The sequence below is a fragment of the Danio rerio genome, chromosome 13 (assembly GCF_049306965.1).
Source record: "Danio rerio strain Tuebingen ecotype United States chromosome 13, GRCz12tu, whole genome shotgun sequence".
In the NCBI taxonomy this organism is placed as follows: Eukaryota; Metazoa; Chordata; class Actinopteri; order Cypriniformes; family Danionidae; genus Danio; species Danio rerio.
The window spans coordinates 5040001-5060628 of NC_133188.1; the positions used below are offsets into that span (position 1 = coordinate 5040001).

General features: G+C 35.0%; 3 protein-coding genes across 10 annotated transcripts in view; 1 reads left to right on the top strand and 2 right to left on the bottom strand.

The window, feature by feature from the left end:
- slc29a3 (solute carrier family 29 member 3) overlaps positions 1–12583 on the bottom strand; it is a 24497-nt gene extending 11914 nt beyond the window's left edge. For both annotated transcript variants that reach the window (XR_012389102.1, XM_073920572.1), the window contains exons 1-4: positions 12497–12583; positions 9976–10103; positions 7161–7549; positions 908–990 (exon numbers count right to left, since the gene is read on the bottom strand). Coding sequence is in view for 1 of the 2 variants with exons in the window: in XM_073920572.1 (XP_073776673.1) it covers positions 908–990; positions 7161–7490 (413 nt within the window). In the remaining variant the exon portion in view is untranslated. The remainder of the gene's footprint in view (positions 1–907; positions 991–7160; positions 7550–9975; positions 10104–12496) is intronic.
- meis1b (Meis homeobox 1 b) overlaps positions 1–20628 on the bottom strand; it is a 605459-nt gene that overhangs the window by 64419 nt on the left and 520412 nt on the right. The gene's annotated exons all lie outside the window — the stretch shown is intronic.
- On the top strand, positions 11531–20216 carry c1d (C1D nuclear receptor corepressor). 7 transcript variants are annotated; one of them, XM_073919517.1, is made up of 5 exons: positions 11531–12051; positions 14046–14193; positions 14277–14343; positions 14424–14479; positions 19692–20216. In XM_073919517.1, exons 2-5 carry the CDS (start codon positions 14056–14058, stop codon positions 19875–19877), a joined length of 447 nt encoding a protein of 148 aa, XP_073775618.1. In that variant the 5' UTR covers positions 11531–12051; positions 14046–14055; the 3' UTR covers positions 19878–20216.

Consider the following 20628-nt stretch of genomic DNA (forward strand, 5'->3'; position numbering starts at 1 on the left):
GTTGAAAAGCAGACACAGTGAGTCTTTATTCTCTGACAGCACAGGAATTGGCAACAGTTACAAAGATTGAAACTGATTCCCATTAGACTAATTTCATTTAGGCAGAGCCAGAAATGCTTTGTTTGTTCTGCACAAAACTCTCAGCCTTCTCGGAAAACATTTCTCTTCTGTCTGTCTGTCCGTCTGTCTGTTTGTCAATAGTATCCATCCATCCATTTGTGTACAGAATGTAACTGTCCATCCGTTCTTCCATCTATCCATCTGTAGTATCTATCTATCTATCTATCTATCTATCTATCTATCTATCTATCTATCTATCTATCTATCTATCTATCTATCTATCTATCTATCTATCTATCTATCTATCTATCTATCTATCTATCTATCTATCTATCTATCTATCTATCTATCTATCTATCTATCTATCTATCTATCTATCTATCTGTCCATACATCCATACATCCATTCAGCCATCCATGCATCCTTTGATCCATTCAACCATATTTATCCATCAATCCATCCATGTGTTTATTTGTCAACAATATCCACTCATCCATCCATCTGTCTAAAGTATGTAACTGTCCATCCATCCATCCATCCATCCATCCATCCATCCATCCATCCATCCATCCATCCATCCATCCATCCATCCATCCATCCATCCATCCATCCATCCATCTACATTATGTAACAGTCCATCCATCCATCCATCTATCTGTAGTATCCATACACCTGTCTGTGTGTATTGTATCTATCTATCTTTCTATCCATTCGTCCATCCGTTGATTACATTCAAGAACTACAGAATATCAAGAAAGCAATATTCTCTCCTAGATTCTAAGGCAGTCAAATGGACAAAATGGGTGAAAATGACAGAAAGTGAAGTGTGCAGATGCGCTTGTGTTACCTGTTGACCAGGAGGTAGTTGAGGATGAGACACAGCACTGAGGGAATGGCAGAAGCAATGGCGATGTAACTCTCAAAGTAGTCCTGGAAGACAAAATATAATCTTTTTAAAAAGCATGATAGGTACAGTTAAATTAATTCACCCTCCTGTAATTCTTTTTTATTCTTATTCAAATATTTCACCAATTAATGTTTAACAGAGAAATAAAGTTTTAACAGTATTTCCTATAACATTTTCTTCTGGAGAAAGTCGTATTTCTTTTAGTTTGGCTGGAGTTATAGCAGCTTTTGTATTTTATATATTTAAGGTCAATATTAATAGCCCCCTTAAACTTTAAAAAAAAATTCTACAGAACAAACTACTAGCCTAATTATCCTAAAACAATCACGCTAGTAAAACTTTTAAATTGCACTTTAAAATGGTCTTAAACAGTTTGTCTCAATATAATCTGGATAATTTGGTGCAATATATCGTATGACAAAAAACCTGATATCATGATCGTTTTACCTCAAAATATGTCCAGTTACAGTGTACAGTTTAAAAAAGAAAGAAAAAGTAAGAAAATGCTGACATTTTAATCAATTGAAGCATTTGTTTAACCTGTATGACAATGTTAAAAGAGTAAGATGAAAAATTATGTATGAACCATTTTTGCACAAACTGTTCCTTTAAAACATTCAGTAAAAATAAGAATCTTATGAAATGACCCAGTTTCACGTTTGCCATTTCCTGCCCAGTCAGATAAAACTAGAGAATGAGCAGAAGTGAAAACGAGAAACAGCAAAAAATATTATCATAATCATTATTCAAATGTATAATAACTGTGTTTAAAATGTTTAAATTAATAAGAATTTGTTAAGGTAAGATTTTACAATAGGGTTCCATTAGATAATGTATTTACTTATATGAACAAACAACTAATTATTTATTTATTACAGTATTTATTCCTCTTTGTTAATGTTAGCTAATGAAACATTCATTCATTGGTAACTGATGATAGTCAACAAAACGTTGGATTTTCATTCATTCATTAATTTTCTTTTCGGCTTATTCCCTTTATTAATCTGGGGTGGATACAGCGGAATGAACCGCCAACTAATCTAGCATATGTTTTATGCAGCGTTTACAGATACACAGTTACACTGCGTCACCGTGCTGCCCTAACTTTGGATTTTAATACTAATATTAATATTAATGCATTAGTAAATGTTAAACTACACTACCTGACAAAAGTTTTGGCGTTGATCCCAGTTGTAAGAGCAACGAATAATAACGTGACTTCTAGTTGATCATTTGGACCATCTGTCAATCATCTGTTGAACTGCATCTCAATCATCACAAATACTGCAGAAGACCTACTGAAACTCGCATGGACCCAAGATTCTTACAGGCATCATCAAGTTTGGTGAAGGAAAATTCATGGTTTGGGGTTACATTCAATATGGGGGCGTGCAAATGATCTGCAGAGTGGATCACAACATCAACAGCCTGCGGTATCAAGACATTTGTGCTGCCCATTACATTACAAACCACAGGAGAGTTTGAGGAGAGCAAGTTCTTCAGCAGGATAGCGCTCCTCATACTTCAGCCTCCACATCAAAGCTCCTAAAAGCAAAGAAGGTCAAGGTGCTGCAAGATTGGCCAGCCCAGTCACCAGACATGAACATTATTGAGCATGTCTGGGGTAAGATGAAGGTGGAGGCATTGGAGATGAATCCAAGGATTCTTGATGAACTCTGGGAGTCCTGCAAGAACACTTTCTTTGCCATTCCTGATGACTTTATTAATAAGTGATATTTGAGTCATTGCAGAGATGTATGGATGCAGTCCTCCAAGATCATGGGATTCACAATATTCATTCTGTTTCCACTGCTGCATGACTTTATACTCTATACTGGACATTATTTCTGTTAAGTGACAAGACTTTTGTCTAAGCAAAGTCAGACCTTACTGTCCTCATTAAATCATTCAAAATCAAGGCATGATCATATTTTATCTTGGTAAAATAAGCTTAATCTAGAGGCCTTTGCCTTTCATATAAGCCACTTCTAATACCAAATGATCAACTAGAAGTCAGTTATTACTTGTTGTTGCTAAAACTTAGATAGGCGACAAGACTTTTGTAAGGTAGTGTATGATTAATGTTGTACAAGTATTGTTCATAAATAGTTTATATTGTACTTTATAGTACTTTATTGTAAAGTGTGACACAAAAAATTAATCCAAACTTATTCTCTAAAATCTGATTTTTTTTCTCCCCCAAAAGAGCAAAACATGTTGTCTACCTTTGACACTCTGGCAACTTAAAGAGAAATAAAGAATAAAAGGAAACACACTTTGGCCTGTCCGTGCAGACATCAGCCTGCTGATTCAACACATTTAGAAACAAACAGCAACTGCTCAGCTAGTGTGCATAAATCTGATCAATCTTGAGGTCTGGAAAGAAAGACAACACTAAACTAACACCGAAAATCACCATAATATTGAAGTCACCATGAAAAACTGATATTTTCAGCTCATAATTTTTGTGACCCTTGAAAAAACAAAAGTGTCTCTGTGGTTCTGCACATGAAAGGAGCATCAGTTCTGTCAGAAATCACGAGACCTGGAGAATGCTGGTGTGAGCAGAAAGCAAAATCATGTTGTGATTGCTTTAAATAGCATGGTAGCAAGTTGGTGACACTCACGCCTCGAGACAAACACATCCTGCCCTGTGTGTCATATGACCAGTGCTGGGTCAGTTACTTCGTCATTGCTAATTACTTCATTAAAAGTTATATTTAAATCTAATAATTTCAGTTTTTCTCAGTCACTTTGGTCCATTTCTATCTTCAATCTTCATATCATTGTGTCAGTTATGCACATCAAAAAGCTGTTTCTCATTTCTTTGAACAAGTTGCAATTACAGTGTTTCCTCTAGGATTTTTTCCAGCTGTGGCGGCAGGCCTTTTTTTTAAACAGATCTACCACCTACCTGTGGCGTTATTAAAAATGACAAATGTCGTGAGGGCGATATTAGAAGTCGAGATCGCATTGATGTAATAGCAACCCAAGCTCATTCTGAAAATGTAGTCTCGCGGACGTTTCTGGAGACAACGAAATACGTCCCGGGAGGTACGTATGGCTGCATTTATTTTTTTCAAGCGAACGCTACGGGGCGGTGTGACGCTGTTCCCTTTCGCGCTTGCTGGCCGACCGCTTACCTCCGTGTGGAGGGCTTTCCCACTGCAACCCATTTGTCCACTCAGCTCATCGTGTACGTCGGCAGACTTGAGATGCAGAGAGGAGTTGACTACGACGATCGGTTTTGAGTCCGGGGAAGAGCAGTTCCAGAAATCAGGTAAGACAAAAACAGAATCCCAAAAATTAAGAAAACGAGTTTCATAACAGGCTGAGAATGTGGTGAAATCCAAAAACGCGCGAAAAAAAAAAAAATCAGGGCTTTTCTTTTTTTGAACGGCTTTTGTAAATTGTTGGTCGGGTTTAGGGAAGTGAGCGGGCGGGCGGGTCAATCGGTAAAATTGGTTGGGTTTAGGGAAGGAGGAGGGCGGGTCAGCCGATTGGCCGGTGGCGCAGTCAATCATCCGATCAGTCGGACAGCGGCCTCTGGTGGGTTCACACGAGAACAGGTCGGGCACGAACTGCACTCGCGAGAGGCATTTGAGATGCGGAAAAGCGCACACAGTGGCCTCTCACGGATTCGCAAAAACAAAAACTGCAGTTGTACGTACCTCCCGGGACGTATCCCGCGGTCTCCAGAAACATCCGCAGGACTACGTTTTCAGAATGAGCATGGGTTGTGTAATAGCATACGAGCTTTCGGATCTCTTTGCTTAAGCGTTGATTTCCTCTGCTCGTGCACAAAACTTCTTGCACGCCCCCTCAGATATAAGCCGCTTCAAGAGCGTGCAGATCTTCATGTGCGCTCTCAAATAAACGCTGCTGAAGTGCGATTTAGTGCGTTTATGTTTATGAGTATGTCTCCAGCATTTATTAAATTTGCTGGGAATATTTATGAATGTCTCCAATACCTACAGAGCAGTATTAATGCGTCCTGAAGTAAAATGAAACGTCTATACGTCATGTTTGCTGGCATCACGCACCTGTCAGTCAGTAGGTAACCTTGAAGGTTTAAACAAATGACGCACAGCACTACTACGGTTACAGAAAAGTTTGAGCTGTTATAGTTTACTTACCCTTTAATACGTTTTGGTGTGATTATTACCTGCTATAAAAATATATATATAATGTTTTGAAAGAGAAGCTGTAATGTAGCCGTGACGGGATCAATTTTGGCGTGGCGCCCCGCCATAGAGGAATGAATGTAGCGGAAACCATGAAATGCTTGTGTACATCCATGCAAATGATTATGTGCAATTCTCTGATGTTTCCTACGTTATCACTAGCTTATGTCATGTTGATCAAAATTTTTTATTTTGGTCTCCGTTGAATAGTCTCACCCCCCACAACATTTAATCGTTTGTTCATGGCGTAAATCTTAATGTGCAAAATGCCTGAACAAGTTGTCATAATATTTTGTCATTACACATTTTTCTACACATTTCCATTAAACTTTTTTTTCTAAATCAGTCTACAATTGGTCAATTTTTCCCAGGTAAATTTTGACTTTTTTTACTGAATGCGCATCTCAAAGGAGATTCCTATGTTCACACTTCTACTTTTGTTTAGTTTTTTTCTTTGTGCTCTGCAGTGCTGTCTTTTCCTTTCTATATCACAAATGACATGATCTGCCAACAAATCACAGTACAAAGCTAAAAATTAGCCATAGTTTCCATCAGACAGCCCTCCAGAGTACACTGTTATATTGACAACATGATGAAGTAATGTCTTATCCGCACACAATAGCGAGCAAGAGTGAACCAGGGCCAGTCGCGTTTCCACTGTCACTTCTGGGGCCTGATCGGGCCAAAGCGAGGCTTTTTCTGGGCCAGAGGGCCTTCTGGGCCAAAGAGGGCCAGCTGGGGCTTCAGGGCAGAGTGAAAGAAGAGGCAGACTTTGCCCGAGTCTGGTAAAGATAGCGTGCTGCCATTATCCTACTTTTCCGATTGCACACGAGTAAATGCGCCAAAGTAAATAAATAAATAAAGGAAAGAAAAATATATAGCTGGTCAGTTTAAGATAGGCTATTCCCTAAAGCACCTTATAGGCTAGGGGTCTTTTTGCTTGTGATGGCCCTTATGTTTCCCTATTAAATGTAAGGCTGTTGCATAAAATAGTAACAACTCAGGCTCATTGTGGAAACGTAGTCCCGCGGACAATTCTGGAGACCGTGGAATACGTCCCGGCGGGTACGTATGGCTGCAGTTTTTGTTTTTGCGAGAAAGGCCGCTGTTTTGCGCTTTTTCGCACCTCAGACGCCCGCGCTGTTCTTGCGTGAACCCGCCGGAGGCCGCTATCCGACTGACCGGATGATTGACTGCGTCGGATGACAATCGGCCGACTCGCCCTCTTCCTTTCCTGAACCCAACTAATTTTACCGATCGACCCGCCCGCCCGCTCGCTTCCCTAAACCCGAGCAACAGTTCACAAAAGCCGTCCAAAAAAATAAAAGCCCTGATTTTTTTTATTCCACCGCGTTTTCGGATTTCGCCGCATTCTCACCCTGTCAGGAAACTCGTTCACTTAATTTTTGGGATTCTGTTTTTGTCTTACCTGATTGCTGGAGCTGCTCTTCCCCGGACTCGAAACCGGTCGCCGTGGTCGACCCCTCTCTGCATCTCGAGCCTGCCGACGTACACGCTGAGCTGAGTGGACAAACGGGTTGCAGCAGGGATGCCCTCCACAAGGAGGTAAGGCAAGCGCGAAAGGGAACAGCGTCACACCTCCCCGCAGCGTTCGCTTAAAAAAAATAAACGCAGCCGTACGTACCCCCGGGACTCTGGCTACATAACTCGTGCTCTCCAGAAATGTATACAGGGGTACATCACAATAAGCCTCTGTTGTTTTTGTCCTACAGTGAGCCAACTCCTATCCTTATGATTAGTATTATTTCTTTTGGGTTGTGCAGTTTAAGTCACAAAACTGAATCAAAGTATGCTGTACTTTTTAGGTCACATTCATAACACACATTTTTTTTTTCCTCATTTAAAATCAAAAATATGTTTACAGATTTATCTCATAACTCTGTGGTTAAATGCTTTGGAAAGTATAGACATATTCTGAATAAATGTGAATATATGTTTTGAATGTGTACTACAAACTTCACATCCATGGAATTGCTCAACCCACTTACACTGAGGTCGTTGTGAGATTCCTCCTGACCTGCAGGGCTGGAGCTGTTGCTGAGCTTGTACAGCCAGTAGTGTTTGGCAGTGATGAACACGTTCCAGGGCAGCAGAGAGCCGATGCCCATCAGGAAGAAGATGATGTACACTAGATTGTAGGAGTCCTCTGGGCTGTGACGGGTTGCCAGGGGTCCCACTGGCTGCTGTCGGGAGATCAACGGGGCAGTGTCGTCCACCGTCACCTCAGCGTCTGAACGTTCTTTCTCACTCATGGAGGAAACCACAGAAGGAATGTATGAGGAGTTCATGCTGGCCTGTAGAGACTGCTTACCATCCATTCTCAAAGACAGAGGAATCTAGGGACTGTATATATGAGGGCGGCCAGGATATAATAATGCTAAAGGAGAGAGAAAAGCAGAATGTGTAAATACATATCACTGCAAATTTTGCCACAACAATAAAGAGGATCTATAAAGGCGCTTTTTACAAGATGTAAAATAAGTCTCTGATGTCCCTAGAGTGTGTATGCGAAGTTTCATCTCAAAATACCACACAAATAAGGATTTATGAGTCTTTGTATCTGCCCCTTTTTGCCTTCGATCCCAATTGTGCCATTTTGGTGACTGTCGCTTTAAATTCAAATATGAGATTGTGCTCTTTTTACAGGAGGGCGGAGCTACAGATGCCTATGTGTCAGCATAGTGGCAGAATCAAAACCAGAACTAACATTATCTCTGTGAAAAGCTGAAAATGTCATCAGAAGAGGGTCAGAAGATGGCAGTCTACAGTGTTCATTTGTGCATCCTAAAACTCAACACTTAGTGGACAGCAGCCTCTCACTCACTGCTGTCTATGCTAATGAGGGAGACATTGTCGCTAATGTGTGGGGCTTTTCCCCCTCTAATAACATGTACAGCGGGAGAATGTCAATCAAAGTGTTTCTGCAGACTGTTTTTATCAAGTGTGATATTAAAAAAAAAATTAATACATTTTTAAACCTTCCAAATCTGTCAAGCTTTCACACATGCACAAACAGGGGTGTATATTGGATTTCTTGGTGTGATACAATACGATATCCACTGATGCAACATTTGCCAATATGCAAAATACAAAAAGAAATGTGTGAAATGACTTTAACTTGATTTAGTTGATATTGATTTATATATTGTTATTAAGATATTATGTGCTGCATACTGAAGAATGTTGGAAAAAAGCAGCCATTAACATCCATAGTAGGAACAAAAGATTCCATGTAAATGATAAACCATCATACCATAATGATTAAACTGACTCCACAAAATCTGCCGTGTTTTGAACTGTTGTTCCTGCTCAGTTATAATCACTAAAATAAATTCAACATTTCAGATGCGTACATTGCGATATTGATACTGAAACTACAGTTGATTCCTTCTTTATTATTATTCCCCCGTATATATTTATTCCCCAATTTCAAGATTTTTTTTAACACTTCTAAACATAATAGTTTTAATAACTCATTTCTAATAAATGATTTCTTTTATCTTTGCCATGATGACAGTAAATAATATTTTACAAGATATTTTTCAAGATACTAGTATTCAGCTTAAAGTACAATTTAAAGACTTAACTAGGTAAATTAGGCGAGTTAGGGTAATTAGACAAGTCATTACATCAGTATAACGATGTTTGTTCTGTAGCAATTGAAAAAAAATATATTGCTCTTGGGGGCTAATAATTTATTTTTTTACTTTTATTTAAGATTTTTCAATATATTTTTACAGAACAACCCCTTCCCCAACAATTTAACCCCTTACAGATGAGGGGATACATTAAAAACTTAATAATGAAATTATTAATATTATCTGAAATTATATATATATATATATATATATATATATATATATATATATATATATATATATATATATATATATATATATATATATATATATTATGTAAAAACATAAAAAAAATAAAAAAAATAAAATTATATATATATATATATATATATATATATATATATATATATATATATATATATATATATTTATATATATATATATATATTTATATATAATATACATAAAAAATAATACAAATAAATAAATAAATAAATAAATAAAAGGTATTGCAATCATAATTACTTTACAGGGGATACATTTGTAAATCAGTTACATTGTGTTGCATTGTAGTTACCTTAAATTACAGTGATGATAGGTTAAGTAACCTCTAAATATACATATCTAAATATGTCGTAATAATTTTCCACCTCTTTAGAAAAATATCAGTATTCATTAGTAGACATGCAGTCATTTGTTTCCATTATATAGACCTGTTTAAGTCTCTGAATCCACTGAGCCACCTTTGGAGAACTTTCTTCCATCCAATGTACTGTTATCATTTTTTGCAACCAGTAATAATATCCTTAGGACAAATCTTGCTTCTCCATTGAACATTTCTTTGGACAGTGCTCACAGTAAGCACATAACTGGATCGAGGGGTATTTCTATATCTAATATATTATCTATTTCTTTTTTTTTAACATTTTTCCAAATTTCTTCAATCTTAGGACAGTCCCAAAAAATGTGGGTATGATCTTCAATTTTAACAAATCTTAAAATGTTTTTTTTATTTTATTAAAAACTGCTTTTATTCTAGCCGAAATAAACCAAATAATAATAAAAAAATATATGTGAAAAATTAATTGCTCTGTTAAACATAATTTAGGAAATATTAGAAGAAAACTCACACGAGGGCTAATCATTTTTACTTCAACTGTATATATTGTGCAGTCCTAATAAGAAGACAGAACCTAAGAAAACAAAGAAAACACTATAAACTTACTGGACCATTAGCTCCTCTGCTGCTGTGAGAAAAGCATCCGTCTCCTCATGAAGTCAGTCTGACATTATGGAGATGCTGTCGGCTCAGATCCCAATGAAATAAGACGTAAACACTGTGGACTCACAGCACTGAAAGAGACAAGAGAAAACACCTCCAGTGCTTAAATACATTGAATTTCAGAGCGGCAGACAGAAGCACGTGAGTCAGTTATTACACAGCACGCTCTGTTTTTATTCACGTCCTGCTGAAGGAATGCTGGAGTGATGCTGCTGCTCTTTACAACACACTCACATGCTCCTGGACGCTTCTCAGTCACATGAGAACTGACTGACGCTTACCTAGAAGACTGCAGACACTGACAACATACACACTGTGTCACTGAGATCCACGCTTCAATATACAGTAGCTACATATTATTATTATATTAATATGATATAATATACTATAAAATATTTTATATATTACACTTTAATACATTTTCTGTGTTTTGAAAGAACATTTGTGATAAACTGTAATTTCATTCATTCATTTTCCTTCAGCTTCGTCCCTTATTTATCAGGGCTTGCCACAGCGGAATGAACCGCCAACTATTCCGGTATATGTTTTACGCAGCGGATGCCCTTCCAGCCTCAACCTAGTACTGAGAAACACACTCTCACATTCACACACACTCATACACTACGGCCAATTTAGTTTATTTAATTCTCCTATAGCGCATGTGTTTGAACTGTGGGGGAAACCAGAGCATCTGGAGGAAACCCACACTAACACCGGGAGAACATGCAAACTCCACACAGAAATGGCTTAGCTGGGACTCGAACCAGCGACCATCTTGCTGTCAGGCAACAGTGCTAACCAATGAGCCACCATGCCATCCAAACTGTAAATTTATATATATATATATATATATATATATATATATATATATATATATATATATATATATATATATATATATATATATATATATATATATACAAATAAATTTTGTTATAATAATGTATTACACTACATTTTGATTTTATGATAAAACTTTTAATGAACTGTAAATTGTAAATATAACATATAATATAATATAATATAATATAATATAATATAATATAATATAATATAACATAATATAATAAAGTACAATAATAATTTATATATATATATATATATATATATATATATATATATATATATATATATATATATATATATATATATATATATATATTTATTTATTTATTTATTTATTTATTTTTTTTTTTTGGGGTGAAATTTTTTTGTGACCTGTATTTATAACATCCTTATATTTTTATTATTTTTATATATATATATATATATATATATATATATATATATATATATATATATATATATATATATATATATATATATATATATATATATATATATATATATATATTCACAAATAGTTGTGAATGTTTCCAGAATAGAGTTCTTGCAAATTACCTCTTCAGAGATAAAAAGCAAAAAACTTGTTTTAAATATTATTTTTACATGGTTCATATTATAAATGAATGATTTTATTAATAAAACTTGAAATGGCACATGGATTGAGTGTGTTGCATCTTATAAATATTCAGATGTCTGGCTTTAGCGTTAGGATTTTATTTTCTTTTAAAAAACTTTTTTTTTCCTTTGAAACTCGAAAAATGTTTAAAACTATAGAGATTGTTAATTAATGGATTAATGAGTGATGTTCCTGTAAACAAAAAATATATATATTAGGAAATAAAAAATGTAATTAAAAAGTAATTAATTGCTAATTACATCATTGAAAATTTATTTAGATTAGATTTCTATTTAATTTGTCTGAATAATGATGTATACACATAACTTAAATTAACTTATTGAACATTATTTGTATAAAACGCAATGGAGTCATACTTCATAAATACCATGTATTTCTGTCAGTAAATAATGTATTACTTATTGTTTCTTCCGCATGTGAAGTGGTTAAACAAATAAAACTTCCATAATTGATAGTAGAACAACAACAACAACAACAACAAACTCCTGAAAAAAATCTTCTCTGAATTGATTTACAGCACTCAAGGAAAGCACATCGTGAGTAACTTTATTAAATAACCAAAAAAACTATTTTTTTCACGAAATTGGATATGTAATTACAGTTACTAGTTACTTTGTAGTGTTTTGCGCTTGTCGTCAGAGAAAGAGAAAGGAAGTAACTTATAGGAGAGTGTGTTTTTTTATGTGTGACAAAATCTGTACAACCAAGAAAACAAATGTGACTCAACGTTTAGCTACAGTATTACAGTATGTATTAATAACAATAATAATACACGTAACTTACAGCTGTTAAACGGCTTTAACGACAGTATCACTACAGGTAACGTAGAAGTCTCGTGTTTATACGATATCGCTATCAGCTGACTGTACATGACTTTTATAAATGTATATCAAGTTATTCATTCAAACCTGACAGAAAAGACTGAACTGTAATAACAGCGTAACGACAACTTTAACTGAATATTCACGTAGGTATACTCACCAATAATTTATTTTTAGCTAAATTCATCTTGTAGAAGCTCCTCAGATAAACAATAACAGTAGGGAGGATGACCGTTTTGAGAAGTACACAACAACACATTAGTGTACTGGACTCTTGCCAAACATGAATAGCACTACTTCAAATTAAAAGTCTCGTGACACGTTAAAAGGCATGTAAGCAAAGCAGGGGATTTCTCAAAGCACCTGAAAATCAATAAAGAAAAAAAGGCTCAGTAAGTGAATTAAAAAGGAAAAAAATATATATAATATATTATATATATATATATATATATAACAACGTACTAATTTTAACTAGATAGATAGATAGATAGATAGATAGATAGATAGATAGATAGATAGATAGATAGATAGATAGATAGATAGATTAGATTTTCAGACTTATCTTTAATGAAAGTTAAATTGAATAACTTTTGTTAATAACTAAATCTACCATGCATTAAACTGTATATTTGTATGTAATCTGATATGTACCCTCTCCTCCTTTTTAGTTAATATTTTTATTTATTTAAATGTTTTCTTTTCTCTTTTAATCCTTCTTGTTAACGAATGTGAAATGATTTTGTTGCACAATGAAAATAACAAAAAACTGTGCAAGTTTAAACTGACCCCCAGTCCGTTAGGTGGCGATAATGCTAGTCGCCATTAAAGATAAAGAAAAATAAATGTTTTTCGCGTGACTTTTATTTTGAAAAACAAGTGTATTGACCGTCGCTTATTTATTCTTGGCTCAACGGAGAGGTATTGATGTGTGCTTGATTACATTATAGCTCTCTTAAACAACCTAAACGAACTTCATATGTAATTTTACGTTGATTTTGTGTTTAGTAAGCTGTCTCAGGGTTTTCTTTACAACACAGGACAACAAGTGTGCGATTATAACTCGCAGACACTGAACACGTGCATAAAGCTTAATCTCCATATTGTCGCTCATGCTGAATTTGCACAGTTGTTAGAAATATATATGTATTGTACTTCTTATTAATTTGGTAACTTACTGCTTTTTAATATGTATCTGCTGTCCACAACTGAATTCTGAAGCATTTTCCCTCGTTTTCCTAACAGCCAAATATCGATTTTTAGGTAAAGTTGGGGTTATATTCGCACATTAGTTCATTTTTAACAGTCTCTACATAGTTCGCCATGTTACTTTAAATATTCGGTCTGAAATCTCATTTAAGTATGACTTCAAGTTCAAAACAACATTTGCACGATTTAACTTGGTGAACAATGTTGTATTTTGAGAGTCATTGGCTGATAATGTGATCTCCCTATTTAGAAATAGCAAATAATATTTTTCTGAAAATATATTATTAAGAAGAAAGTCTGAATGTGTGAATAAAAAAACAACTTTACCTCAATAATATTGACTACAAATCCCCAAAAATAACAAAACGGTTTAATTTAGCAGTTATGCTTAGATCCGTCATTTCAAAACGCATATTAATTACTGTTTTTTTAGGCCAAAGTTTGCAGGAATCATGAATTATCTTAAATGGTTTTTATTAATATATTCTTATGTTACCATTCAGCTGACAGACCATGGCTGATGATGCTGCAGTAGAGGATTATCCCACTGAAATCGAAGACAACCTGAATGATTTCGACTCTTCTTTGAGCTCTGTCCAGAATATGGTCCAGACACTGGTGTCTGTATCCAGAAGTGACCGTCTGCTTAAAGTATGTATAAAATGTTTATATGAAAAGCTGATAAATGAAAATGGCTTAACTATCATGTTTAACCTGTTTTTTACTTCATAAAGTTGGATCCTCTTGAACAAGCTAAACTGGATCTGATGTCGGCATACGCCCTCAACTCAATGTTCTGGAGTAAGGTTCTACACCCTCTTTTATTTGTCTTGTAAAATTGAGGTTAGCATGATATGACAAGTTTCACTTTTTCTTTCTAGTGTATCTTGTGACACAAGGAGTCAATCCGAAAGACCATCCAATCAAACAAGAACTGGTAAGAGAATACTGTCGGTTTACTTCAAACGTTTTTTTTCTGTGACAATGTCAGACTACAATCTCAAAGTCTATGGCGCATAACTCAAATGTAAAGTGGAACTCTATTTAAAAAAATTAGAGTTTTTAATTTTTAAATTAGTGGCTTAGTGGTTAACATTGTCGCCTCACAGCAAGTAAGTCGCTGGTTCGAGTCCCGGCTGGACCAGTTGGCATTTCTGTGTGGAGTTTGTATGTTCTCCCTGTGTTGGCGTGGGTTTTCTCTGGGTGCTCTGGTTTCTCCGAGTCCAAACACATGCAAACTTTTTACGTACAGATATAGTAAAGATCCAGGTTCCCTCTCATCAAATATTTATTACATCACAGATTTATACGTTTACATATTATACATGTATTTAAACATTTATTATTATATACGTTAGCTCCCTTATATCGCTTAACGGTTTAAAACCAAGAGCATACGCTATGATAAAGGTACATTTCGCACAAATGTAAACAGCCTTTCCTAAACCATGCTAACGTATGGACAGTCACCCACATTCGTAAATATAAACGCAATTTTTGTGGAAAAACGTATATCCTTTATTACGTTTAGAGTGTGGAGCGATAGATGTCGGTCCACGAGACAATAAACAGCCGCTGTAAATGGTAAATGTTGGCAAAGTTTTCAAAGAGGTAGTGAAAACTGTAGCGCATCTGACTCTATTGCTCCTGCCGGAAGTAAGGATACGCAACTATCGCCCAACCGGATGTGCGTGCTACCGTCCGTGAAAAAGGCCTATAGGTAAATCGAATAAACTAAATTGGTCGTAGTGTATGAGTGTGTTGGTGAATGTGTGAGTGTATGTGTGCTTCCCAGAACTGGGTTGCGGCTGGAACGGCATCCACTGCGTAAAACATATGGCGGAATAGTTGGTGGTTCATTCCGCTGTGGTGACCCCTGATGAATAAAGGAAGTAAGCCAAAGGAAAATGGATGGATGTAATGCATTAAGGCTACAATAAGCAAGATATTTTACTACAAATGTAAATTCTATGGTGGATTACTAAAATTTAAAATGGAACTCTACAAAAAATGTTTGAGAATTTATAAAATCTGTGAACAAAAGATCAAAAGTACAGGGCTTGATATGTAGACGTATTAAAACATTGCTGCTGCCTTAATTATCTTTAGTTAACCTTTTTAGTTATTTCAAACTACATCATTCATTCATGCATTCATTTTCTTGTCGGCTTGCTCCCTTTATTAATCCGGGGTCGCCACAGCGAAATGAACCGCCAACTTATCCAGCAAGTTTTTACGCAACGGATGCCCTTCTAGCAGCAACCCATCTCTGGGAAACATCCACACACACACTCATACACTACAGACAATTTAGCCTACCCAATTCACCTGCACTGCATGTCTTTGGAACTGCATGTCTTTGGACTGTGGGGGAAACCGGAGCACCCGGAGGAAACCCACGCGAACGCAGGGAGAACATGCAAACTCCACACAGAAACGCCAACTGAGCCAAGGCTCGAACCAGGGACCTTCTTGCAATGAGGCGACAGCACTACCTAACGCACCACTGCTTCGCCCCACTACTTATTCAGACTGACAAAAACATTAAGTTACACTTTAACTAAAGAAATTGTTGTTATGACTTTTTTGCCATATTTTTCTTGGTGTATAGTAGGGCTGCACGATGTTGGAAAAATCTGACGTTGCGATATTTTGTTTTGCTGCGATATGATTATACTTACAGTTGCAATCAGAGTTATTGAACCCCCTGAATTATTAGCTCCTCTATTCATTTTTTTTCCCCAATTTTTGTTTTACAGAGAGAAGTATTCAACACATTTCTAAATAATAGTTTTAATATCTCATTTCTAATAACTGATTCTGATACTGTCATGATGACAGTAAATAATATTTGATTAGATTTTTTTCAAGACCCTTCTATACAGCTTAAAGTGACATTTAAAGGCTTAGCTAGGTTAACTAGGCAGGTTAGGGTAATTAGGCAAGTTGTTGTATAACGATAGCTTGTTCTGTAGACTTTCGAAAAAAATATATAGTTTAAAGGGGCTAATAATTTAGACCTTAAAATGTTTTTAAAAAAATTTAAAACTGCTTTTATTCTAGCCGAAATAAAACAAATAAGATTTTCTCCAGAAGAAAAAAATATTATCAGACATACTGTGAAAATTTCCTTGCTCTGTTAAACATTATTTGGGAAATATTTAAAAAAGAAAGAAAAATCAAAGGGGGTTTAATAGCTCTGATTGCAGCTGTAGCTCTATTTGGAAAGATTTCATTAATTTAGATCAACTGGTATGTAGACCTTTTCTATCCAGTGCATCTGCAAACATTCTAATAAAATACAAGCAAAACTAAATAAATAAATAAACAGTCTTTTATGGTTTTCTAGGGAGCCTAACAGTATTCAAATACAGAAATGTAACAATCAAATGTAAAATATCATGGCCATCATTGTATAAATAAATAAATAAGAAATATAAAAATCCCTTTCCCCCAGCTTCACAGACAAGGTTTAAGGCTAGTCAAGATAAAATAGCATGTTTGAGCTGTTTTAACTTAAAATAACTTGCAGTGAGATCTCCTAAAATACATCAGTGTCATTTTTTTTTGTCTCCAGGTGCACACCAGTAATATATTTTTTATAAATGTGTTTAACTAAGGTCAAGTCATGGGGTCTGTTCTTAGTACGTGGATTACTCAGTTAGCTGGATTTTTATTATTGAAGATTTGACATGATCCAGGATTGTTTCGTTCTTCAAAACTGCTCCGAGAGTTGTTGTCATAGCAACAGTTCTGGTAGCTCAATCCTGGTCGGGAGCAGCTTCAATTCATATAAACAATATTAGATCGGGTCAGTTTAAGCAAAGTTAATACAGAAAGCATGTACCAAATACTGATATTTTCTTACAGTAGTAGTTATATACACTTGGGAAAATAGTAAATATTTTTTAACTATATATAAAGTTTAAGTTATTAATAAAATAAATAGTTATATGTATATATTAATACAATTTATGCAATCAGCACCCCTGAAATGAATGTACAAAGACTGCCACCTGCTGGTGCAAAGAGAAAACTTATTGATATGAACTTTTTAGATCGCTTTAGTACAATTTGAGTATGATTAAAGACATGCAGAATATGTAACTTTTTAAAAGCAATAATACATTTATGCAGTCATAAACATGTTTTGACAGTTAATAAGACGGTGATTTGATGCTCCACAAAAGTTGCAGACGCCTTTACCAATATCAAAATGCTTTTGTAAACATTCAGTTATTCTTTACACTGATTAAAAAAATGGCTACAATAATACTACTATAATAAGGAAAATCCGCCGAAAAACTGTAAAACTAAATAAATTGCTCTTGACACATGAAAGTGTAAAGCCTGCAGAGCACAACAAGGTGTAAAATTATTGCGTATCATATTTACTAAACCGTTTACTGTTAATTTGATGTAACTTTGCTTACATGGATAATTGAATATTAATCAGATGATGTCATTACGTTGCTGTGCCGTCAGCCAATCGTTGCATTGCTGATCATGATTTCGAGGATTGATAGATCTGTCCTTCCCAACACACGCAGCGATCTCAGATCAGTTTATCCAAACATTCTAATCGGATTCGCGAACTTGTTTGAAGAACCAAATTAGCCAGAGATCAGTTATCAAGATGAACAGATCCAGGATCTGCCAAATCATCTTAGATCATTTAAGCGGGGTACGAAGAACGGACGCCCGGTGTAATCTAAACCCTGTTTGTGAAACTGGGCCTTTGTCTTTTAATCTTTACTTAATAATCTAATCTGCGATGTGATTATCTCAGATACACACATTGCGATATCAATGCTCAAACGATATATCATTTAGACCTAGTGTAAAGACGTGCGATGAAAAAAGAAAGCAAATAATGCATTAAGGGGTAAAATAAGCTCAATTATCTCATAAGCAGAACTGTCAGCTGGCCAGAAACTACAAAACTGTAGATCATTATTCCTTTTCTACTTTGAAACATGCTATGTTTTTATATTTAAAGGGATAGCTAACCAACGATTTAATGACTAATTTAATTTATTAATCATGAATTAATTAATTATTGTCAACTGATTCCAAACCTTTGTGAGTTTGTTTCTTCTGTTGAACATGATAGATTATATTTTGAAGAAAACTGTAAAACTGTAACAATAAACTTCCATACAAAGTACTATGGGTTACAGGTTTCCAACATTTCCAAAATATCCTCCTTTGTGTTCAACAGAAGAAAGAAACTCAAACAGGTTTGAAATAGGTGAAGTGCGAGTAAATGCTAACAGAATTAAAAGTTTTGGGTGAACTATCCCTTTAATGAAGTCATAGCCTTTTAAAAATTTTTAATTACTAGTGCTGTCAAAATTAGTGCATTAACGCATGCGATTAATTTGAAATAATTAACACGTTAAAAAAATTAACGCAATTAACGCAGTTGCAGGCTTTATTTACTGCCTGTTGTGGCCGACGTGTGGTAAACATTCAAAGAAATATGGACAAGACCCAGCAAGGACTTTTTGAGGGCAAGTTTCAGTATAAAACAATTAACGTCGCATCACCAGGCTCTCCAGAGTTTCATGCGATTTCGGGTGTTTTTTATTTTTAACTTTCGACTTCTGTTTTAATGTAATTTGATACCACATAACGATGCCAAATGGCATTAACAAGCCTGTGTTTTTGTTTCTGTAATAAATATGGCTGTCAAGCCAGGATCTTGATGGTTTATTGTGGGTATGTTGTTTACATGAAGAAATCTGTGTTACACGTTAAACAAAAATTCTAATAATTAATTATATTTTGAATTTAAATAGTTTTTGTCTTGCGTTTACATAAATTTTACATTTGAATAGCCAAAATGAAAAGTTTCTGTCTTTTAAATGTGATTAATCATGAATAATTGCAATTATTAAAAAAAAAAAGTGTGATTAATTAGTTAATTTAAAAAAATTTTTTTTTAAAACTAATTACACCTTTACCACACCGGGACCTCAGTTTTTGTTTACCTAAGGCCTCGTAAAATAATAATTCATTAAAAAGAAATGCATTTTTAACTGTATAAATCTTAAACATATTAGTACTTAGTTAATGGAGCCGTATGATACAGTAGTGTTTGTTTTGACCAGTTAAGAAAGGAACTAACATCCTCCTTTATCTTCCAGGAAAGAATCAGGACATACATGAATAAAGTCAAAGAGATCACGGACAGAAGAAAAGCTGCACATATAGACAAAGAAGCAGCGTCGCGGTTTGTGAGGAATGCTCTGTGGGATGCAGATGACAAGAAAAGAAAGGACAAAACTGACCACCAACAAAAAGGAAAACACACAAAGTTTACTTGGAGTTGACTTAAAATATTTCACAGACTTTGGGATGAAGCACAAGCAATCTCTGAAGTGACACTCATAATTCCATAAGAGGCATGTTGTTGTTTTTTACCCTTTGTATGTTTATGGTGCAGAGTTATTCATATTATTTTCAAAATGTAATCATTTCAAACAAAAAAAAACCTTTACAAGTTTGAGATTTATATTTGGTTTAAATCTTTTTTTATTGTTTTATTTTTTCCAGTTGCATTGAAAGAGAATGTCTTTCATAGTCTTCAGATTATTTGACTTTTTTGGGGTTACTTAATGTGAAATGAAGATGATTCATAATGCCAGTCCCATTAAATCTTCTAAATCCTCTCTGTATCGTCAATTCATTTTTGTATGTATTGCTTTCTAAGGTCCTGTCTACATTATATATATTAACATACATATACGTACGATATGGCTATATATCGGCACTGGTGAGAGGTGTGCGTTGGCTTAGTGCCCCCACCAGTGCCAATATACAGCCATATCGCACTGCTACGAGTTTGATTTTGCATTTATACAACAGTTTGACGGCATAATTGTGTATTTAAAAACAAAATCAAACATAGAGAGTCTCAAAAACCCTTTTGTATGAGGAACTACTTTCTTCCGCGTTGGATTCAAATCATAAGCTGACAGTTAAACAGTTGAGCGTGCATCTTTGAAACTTTAGATCTGTAGTGTCGGCTTTTTGCTGGTTGTATGTGGGCGGAGTAATCCACCCAGGGGTAAAGAGGCTGTA